The sequence below is a fragment of the Myotis daubentonii genome, chromosome 8 (genome assembly GCF_963259705.1).
Source record: "Myotis daubentonii chromosome 8, mMyoDau2.1, whole genome shotgun sequence".
Taxonomy (NCBI): domain Eukaryota; kingdom Metazoa; phylum Chordata; class Mammalia; order Chiroptera; family Vespertilionidae; genus Myotis; species Myotis daubentonii.
In genome coordinates this window covers 2,326,685-2,335,464 of record NC_081847.1, presented here as the reverse complement: position 1 = coordinate 2,335,464, position 8,780 = coordinate 2,326,685, and the positions used below count along the sequence as shown (strand labels likewise).

The 8,780-nt window shown below is 49.9% G+C and overlaps 1 protein-coding gene across 1 annotated transcript; it reads right to left on the bottom strand.

Moving 5' to 3' along the window:
- Positions 1-1,290: 1,290 nt before the first annotated feature.
- Positions 1,291-2,657, bottom strand: LOC132240121 (putative monooxygenase p33MONOX; the record flags this gene model as incomplete). Its single annotated transcript, XM_059707483.1, has 1 exon — positions 1,291-2,657. A coding segment is annotated over one exon (588 nt), but the record flags the coding sequence as incomplete, so codon positions are not given.
- Between the last annotated feature and the right edge of the window lie 6,123 nt (positions 2,658-8,780).

Below are 8,780 nucleotides of genomic sequence, written 5' to 3'. Positions count from 1 at the left end.
GAAAGAGACTTTGAGGATGAGCCGGTGTCTGATGTGAAGGCTATGGTGTCTCTGAGCAAGTCCATGGGCTTGGAGGTGGATGATGATGATGGGGAGGAGTTGTTGGAGGACCTCACCACTGAACTGACCACCGAGGAACTCCAAGATCTTCAGAGGGAGCAGCAAGAGACGGCAGCAGAGGAGCTCTCTTCAGAGGAGGAGGGCAGGGAGGATATTCCCACTTCACTAATCAAGGAAATGCTTGGGAAATGGGGAGAAATGCAAAGTTTTATTGAGAAATATCACTCCGACAAAGAAGCAGCAAACCGAGTGGTTATCTTGTTCAGTGACAGTGCAGTGTTTCACTTCAGGCAAGTGTAAAACACAGTAAAAAACAAGCGTCATTGGACAGGCTTTTAGTGATTCAGGGGCCCAGTGAGTCTGAAGCGAGTTCTAGTGGAGCAAAGAGACGAAAGAGAAGACCCCAGAAGAACAGCCACCTGACGTTTTTACGGAAGGGACTCCCCTTCCAAACAATGACATCCCTTCGTCACTCTTTTCCACATCGAGTCATCAGCAGATCTCAACATTAAAGGTAAGTTCTAGCGGTATGTGAATTTTCATTTCTGACTTTACATTTCTTTTCCTTTTTGTCAAATTTTCATGTCCTTTCTGTTTTTAAAGTGTTTATTTATAGGATAAATAGTACATTAGACATGTACTGTATATAAGAAAGGTTAAAACTGAATAATTTGGGGTCTGGATGGATTAATTCAATTTACATTATTTCTAATGGGGGAAAAACGATTTGGTTTCTGTACAAATTGCTTCTCAAATAGCCTTCCAGAACAAATTAAGTTTGAGAACCCAGTTTCTGCTGTACACACTTTGAGAGCTAGAGGAATTTTTTTTTTTTTTGAGAAAGTAGTAAGGAATTTTATTGTCAAAACAAGTAAGAGATACGAGCTTAACAGAAGACACAAATAAATTAATTGTTCTCATCCTTTGAGATGCAGGCCTCTCTGGGGAAGGCTCAGCCCAGCTCCCTATGTAGACACGACCCCTCCAAAGCAAGAACAGCAGAGTCTGAGACAGTTCAGGACAAGGACCGCCCACGGCCGCGGTGGAGGATGAGCAGGTGCTTTCCCTGGCTCCTGTCCCCAGCATGCTCTGTGCTCACACAGGTCTGAGGCCTGTTTGGGGGCAACGGTTGCATGTAGAACCTTTTTTCATCCTTCCATGTGGCTCTTAGAAAAAGTTTCAGGTCCTGGTGACACTTGTTTCACATGAATGTCTGGACTAGAATCTACATATAGTTACCACCATCTTTATTTTAAAAACCTTAACATCCATTAATCTACACCAAAGCAGTAGGCTGCATTTTCTCCCTTAGAAACTTTCCTACCAAATTGGAGTTACCTTAATCTCACTTTAAAGTGCAGCAGAGGATATGCAAGACTTGTGTTTGCTGACAGGTGAAGAGAAGCGCCGCCCAGCAGAACTGCCCTGGAGGCATCACAGTAGGAACTGGCTCTGCCCGAAAGCTAGAGCCAGGGCTCCGGTCTCCACGCAGGAGAAGGGTCCCTGCCAAGTCTGGCTTTTCTTCGTGCCCAGATCTCAAACAGATCGTAGGTCCCCACAGCCACAAGGATGGAGCCCACAGCACCAGCCGCCAAGAGGGCCAGAGACTAGACAGTGAGCACCTCTACTCCCTGACTTACCCATGCCCTCGCTGACCCTGGTCTTTAAAGGAATCAAGAAGTCTTGGTTTGGGAACAACATAAGCATTATCTACCTCGTAAGCAATGATCAAGTTCTTGTCTAGGCTAAATAATGCAAAAACAGGTGATCCGGCCTCCATACGTCACTGCTGAGAGTATTCAGTCTAACTTCAAATTAAAGCAATGCACAATGGCTTCTTCCACACAGGACAGCTTTGCACTAATGTTTCTCAAAAACCAATAATGTCTCCAGTTCTAGCCCCAGGTTAAGGTTTAAAAAAACAAAAACCAAACCATTCCTATGTCAGAACCAGGGTAATAAGGAAGTGGGTGCAAGACACCTCGATTCAGTCAATGGAAGAGAAAGCTCTAGAAGCCGGTGGGTGTGAGCACATTCAAGTCCCGGGGTTTGAGATTATGGGTCCGAGGCGGTTGTTTCTTCCCTTCCATCACTGGGAGGTCCATCTTGGGCGGCTTGAAGGTGGCTGGATCGTCGGCCATCCGCGTGGCCTGCATGCGCATCAGTTCCATTGGAGAAGGCTTCTGGGCGCCTCTGTAGGGCTGGGTGGCAAAGCCTCCCGAATCAGACTTCTGGAGGGATCTTGGTCCAAAGAGGCTCCATTTATCTGCCGAGTTTCTGTCTTTATCCCCAGAATCCATGGTGCTAAAATGTGGGCCAGGTAGGGCTATGGAAGAGCCCGAAGAGAACCAGCCTCTCGGCTTCTGCCTGGGGGAAGAGTGGGGGGTGCTGCTGGGGGTGGACTGGGTGGAGGCCGGCTGCTTCTCTTCCCTCGCTACCTCTCCACTCTGTAGCTTTAGTTTGTGGAGTGCTTCTGCCACTCGAAGGTACTTGGTCTCCTCGGTGGTAAGGCCCTTGTGAGGTGTGTAGCCAGCATCTCTCAGCCCTGCCTGTTGCTCAAAACGCTGAATGCTCTCCTGGGTCTGTTCCGAGCGAAATGATGTTTACGCGGCCAGAGAGAGATTAGTGAGGAGCATGGTCCAGACTCCAGCTGCTGCACATGAGCTAAGTTCTCGGGAAGAGTCCATCCATTCCAGAGGTTCTGCTTGGCCGCCGTGGAGCTGCCTACAGCCCGTGCTCCGGTACTAAACAGGCTCCGAGGACCCGCGTCTCTCTAGAGGTGGTGCCGCAGTCGGGATCCAAGCCATGGCGTGAGCGTTGTGGTGTCAATCGCGACTCAAAAGCCTCGGGAACCGACCAGGGAGCCTCGAGAGCTAGAGGAATTTTTAAAAATCCTCATCTGAGGATATGTTTATTGATTTTAGAGAGAGAGGGAGAGAGAGAGAGAAACATTGATGTGAGAGAGAAACAATGATCAGTTGCCCTTCCATATGTGCCCTGACCAGGGATGGAACCGGAAACCTTTTTGGTGCACGTGACAATCCTTTCACCAACTGAACCACCGGCCAGGGCAAGAGAAAGAGGAATTTCTTAAAAACAGTAGAAACTTGATAGTCAACTGACAGCTTTGGTTTAGAATCTCCCCTCAACTAAATGACACTCAGTGACCTGAAATGACTCCTGATCCAGCGTCCATTCACTTTAGGAATCAGCACCCAGACACCCCTGGAATGTGTCTTTACAACCGTGATGACACTGTTTAAGGGACTGGGAGGAATAGGAGTACGGCTCCTTTAGCTAAAAAGGAGCCCGTGTTAGAATGTGCGAGCAGTGACACTGCGGATATTTATGCGGACAGATCACGAGAATTCTCATGTTTTCATATTACACAGTATTTTACCAAGTATCATACTTTAAAAAGATATTAGCTTGTAAGAACATGTAATAAATAACTTCAAAATGCAATGGGTATTTAATTTTAAGGGGTGCCTTTAACATTTATATAAAACGTTTTTGTACTCATTCAGTAGAAACTTATCTGGCCACTGAGTAAAGCCAGCAATAAGACTACTGGTCTGCAGTGTGTTAAGTGCACGTGGAAAAGCAGGTTACCTTTTCCGACGTTTTTAATATATTTTCTTTCTCAGCCTACGAACTCTGAAAAGGAAACAAATGACATATTAATCTGAGGGTTTACAAATCTTTGCCACACGCCTGCAAGTTCACTGTAATTAAGCTGGTGGGCGGGGTTTAGAACCCTGTTAGGACCGCCACCATAAGAACGTCTGAGGGCGCCTGCTTCTAACCACGGAGCCAGACCGGCCAGGCGGGGAGGGACGCCCCAGAAGCCTGTGCTTCTTACACGTTAAACTAATTTACGATCAGAATCAGTGAAGCGTGAACACACACATTCAAACTGCACAAACACAGCACCTGAACAATAAAACACGAGCAAGCTTTGCAGGTGAGCCAGTGGAGACCTAGAAAACTGCTGATACCACACTTGTCTACAGTCTGCCTGGAAGATGACGATGGTCACGGGACACAAAGGCAGGACAGCCTTGCAAGTCAATATCTCCACCTGCCCAGGAGGCTTCACCAACGCTCTTTTCCAGAAATAAAAACCCAGAGTTCAGGGAGCCCTACAGAAGTCGGGATCGAAGCCTCTGGTGCCAGCTCAGCACACTGTACCCCAGGGGGTGCCCAGGCTCTAGCTGCTTGCTCCTGGGCCTCACATGGTTCCTGTTGGCAGGTACCCTCCCGCTGGCACCTGAGTTCATGGTTTCCGTGGATGCATTGACCTTACCCAATGGGGAGGCCCTGGGGTGAACATGACATGTGGCACCAGGACCAAGAGTCTCCACGAAACAAAGAAGTTCCTCACCGAGACCACAGAGGTGCGTGCCCATGCGCCCTGCAGACCCCGCCCCCCATCCTTGCAGGAGCTTCCTGGCAGGAGCCACCCCCAGATGCTCCCAGTTCCTCCCAGAAGAACTGCCTTAGGGGCTGTGCTCCTCCACTGCTGGCGGCTGTGCCTGGGGCCAGAGAGTTTGAAGAGGACCCTTGGAGGCCAGAGCGAGTCACTAACCAGACCAGGAGCCACCATCATCATCAAAGCGCCAACAACAAACTGAACTTGGCTAAGTTAACAGTAAGAGACTCACACGTCACAAACTCTGTAAGAAATCTGACTTAATGCGAATGGCACTCAGCAACTGTAGACTCACGGCTGATGACATTTCTTTTTGGTCGTTAGTTAAGTGTCGAGGTCCTGCCTCCATTTCCACCGAGTGACCTACCAGCAAGTAGTTGGGTGTTCCACCCTCTGTAACTTAGCAGGGAACAGAGAAAACATGTGATGTGGGAGGGGCGGTCAAGGCTGTGCACCAAGATCACGTCCCCCTCCCCTGGAGCAGACAGGAGACCACCTCCCAGCTCCCTTCAAGTTCACTGACTGGTTCTGCTCAGCACGGGCACAGCAGAGGGAAGCCCAAGGCCCAGTGCCCATTCTCTCTTCTTGAGGGGCAGCTGGCAACAGAGGGAGCCACCAGCTCAGGTGATGCTGTTAGCCTGCAGCCTTGGATGACTGTGGAGCTGGGCCTTCTACAGATCCATGTGGGACGGCACCCTAACTTTTGTAAGTTAATCCTATAATTTAATTTCCAGAATGAGAATTTTAGAAGAAAAAATGAATGACAGAGATAACAGGCTTCTAGCCTGTTGACAGAGAACCGATAGAAAATAACCCATATGATGGTGCAGAAGCAATGGATCTCATTAGTAATCAGTTTAATAGCATGTAAATAATTATCCCTGACCATTGTATAACCCCTACATTTCTAGAAACACCCAAAAATGCAAGACAGGTTCTCTTACCACATTTCATTCATGTATAGCATTTGGCATACAGAGTTAGAAATCATCTCTTTTCCAACCCCGCTAAAATTCTGATCGTGTGTGTGTGTGTGTGTGTGTGTGTGTGTGTGTGTGTGACCCAGATTTCAACAACTGGCTGCAGGGGGCTGTTTAAGTGGCCCCAATGCCTCCACAAACATTCCCAGTGTTCATGCTGATTCCCAGGGGCTGTTGTGCATCCTGACCTCTGGTCCAGGGCCATTTGGGCAGTGTTTTAGCTGCAAGCCCAAACTCATGTCTTGGGCTAAAGAACAGCCATAGCTGCTGCTGGGGAAAGGGGTGGGGCCTTCCTTCCTTCCATTGTACCCCTTCCTTCTCTCACAGCCCCACCCTCCAGCCTGCACTAGAGGCCTTCACTCCTCCCACAGTGCGGGCACTCCTTTCCTCTCGTACTTCACCTCCCCACAACATGAAGCAATGCTGCTTGCTCTTGTTTTCTTTAGGGAAATCGGGTTTTCCCAAACCCAAGGTGCCTGGAGATCTCTGAGCTATGGAAGGACGGCTGAGCTGAAGAAGTGAAAACAGGCTCACAAGCTCTGGTGGCAGAAGTACAGGAGCATGACGATGCGTCCCAGGGAAGCAACACCACTGCCTCACTCATTCTTAGCAACAATCCAATGGAAGTAAAAAAGAAAAAAGGTGAAATGCATAAACAGGAAAAGGTAAATAAACTTTCAGGAAATCTATACACACCCATGTGTCTACTTGTACAGGCCAGAGTTCCTGCTTCTGAGCTCAGGCACTGGCAGTGAGTCTAAATTCTGGGCTTTCCCTCATCGGGGCTGGTGGACAAATTCTATCAACTTTAATCCTTTGGGAAACAGCTCCAAAATCATAGGCAAGTCTTGATGAAACTGAGGGCTCCATTTGTTCCCTCCTTTATCTCATGCTGACAGGGTCACAGTGACCACACTGTCTCGCAAATCGAGACCCATGGGCAGGACTCTGCTGCTGTTTGTTTGGGAAAGGAGGCGAGTCTACACTGATTCACTGCATCTTCAAGAGTCTACCGACACTCAAGGTCCTCACCTATCCAAGGTCCTCACACATCCAAGGTCCTCACCTATCCAAGGTCCTCACCCATCCAAGGTCCTCACACACCCAAGGTCCTCACCTATCCAAGGTCCTCATCCATCCAAGATCCTCACCCATCCAAGGTCCTCACCCATCCAAGGTCCTCACCTATCCAAGGTCCTCACCCATCCAAGGTACTCACCCATCCAAGGTCCTCACACATCCAAGGTCCTCACCCATCCAAGGTCCTCACCCATCCAAGGTCCTCACCTATCCAAGGTCCTCACCCATCCAAGGTCCTCACACACCCAAGGTCCTCACCCATCCAAGGTACTCACTCATCCAAGGTACTCAGAGTATTCCTGCTGACTGGAGAGAGGGCAGAGGGAAGCCAACTAGCAAGGATGCTGGGTGAAAATGGGCACTAACTGCAGACTCTAACTGGGCTGCCCACCCATGGCCCTGACACCACTGTCGTCTGTCCTTTCTCCGTTCAGAGTGCAGTCTGGCTAAAGAAGGTGAAGTTCATAAGCAGGGGGGGTGGGACAGAGGTGAGAGGGACCTAGAAGGAGAGGAGGAGGAGGGCTGATTTCTATGATCCTTATTTGCTTTCTTCTCTAGTCACTGGAGGTGGCGGGTCAGGGGAGAGGGGACTGAGACAGACGATCAGTCCTGCCTTAGTCTCCACCTCCAAGTCACACGGGCTCAGAGCACTGATGTTCAAAAGCACTCATGCTGGTGCCCAGCCCTCCACCTGGAGCACAGCACAGCCCTCAGAGCACAGCCCATACCCGGCAGCCACCCCGGGTCCTCTGGGTCCATTGCGCCCCAGGCCTGGTTTCTGAGAGAGCAGCCTGTGCCAGCTGTGTGGCCTGACCCATACTCGATACTATCAGGAGGGTATGTTTCTGGACCATGCAAAGTGCAGTGGCAATTTCAAGGCAGAGCTCAAGTCTCTGTGCGGGTTCTAGGAGGAGAGAAGCATGGACACCAGGACAAGACAAGGCGGGAGGTGTGTGTGGGGGAGAGGCGGTGTGCAGGGACAGCAGGAGGCAGAGCACAACTCCTGGATGACACATCTACATGAGCAGGAGATCTCTACCTTGAAATTCTTTAACAACCATTTTTCGGTGCCTACTGTGTGCAGTATCCAAGCCGGTGCCTGGATTCCTGAGGTCTGGGGGCAGGGACTCAGGAGCCTGCTTTACAAGCCCAGCGCACAGAAACGTCCTGCTTTGGAAGCAGGGCCTGCCTACCTGACCGCTGCACACCCAGCCCACTTGGATCTCTAGTTAGAAGCATCTGCACACCAGTCCCCAGGCCAAAGAAACGCTACTGAGAGCTGTGCTGACAGACACGCTCAGGAGAGCTCTGGGCATCAAAGAGGAGGAGGGGGAGGAGGAGGAGGAGGAGGGGGAGGAGGAGGAGGAGGAAGGGGAGGAGGAGGAGGAGGAGGGGGAGGAGGAGGAGGAGGAGGGCGAGGAGGAGGAGGAGGGCGAGGAGGAGGAGGAGGAGGAGGAGGAGGGGGAGGACGGAGAGGAGGAGGAGGAGGGGGAGGAGGAGGAGGAGGGGGAGGAGGAGGAGGAGGGGGAGGACGGAGAGGAGGAGGAGGGGGAGGACGGGGAGGAGGAGGGGGAGGGCGAGGAGGAGGAGGAGGAGGGGGAGGAGGAATGAAGCCAAACAGGACCTTGGCTTTTCTGTTACAAAGACTGCTACTGTGCTTTTTTTTTTCTAATCTTGAAAAAGAACAATTTTCCAAGGAGAGATGGGCCAAAAAAGGGAATTTACAGGCTCTATAAATATCCAAGGTGGAAAAAGCCAAAAGAATGAATAATACCCATGGACACATTATTAAGGGTAACTGAAAGATTTAACTGTTAATACTATAATTACAAGACACATTTCAATATTGGAGATTAAGAGCAAGATCAAGTTCAACTCAGAGCATGGTCTAGAGAATGAGAAAAACAACCACTCAGAGAGGTAGGCCAAGTTCTCATTCATTATTACCCTGCTTCTTCTTTTTTAAATTGTAACTTTAAAAAAATATATGTTTTTTATTGATTTTAGAGAGAGAGGAAGGGAGAGGAAGAGAGAGATAGAGGGAGAGAAACATTGATGGATCTGCAAGCCCTCCCCTTCCTGGAGATGGAGTCTGCAACCCGGGCATGCGCCCTGTCCGAAATCGAACTGGTGACATTCTGGTACACAGGATCATGCTCAACAACTGAGCCACACCGGCCAGGGCACCCTACTTCTGGACAATCTGCAACAGCGAGCATGTCCTGCTG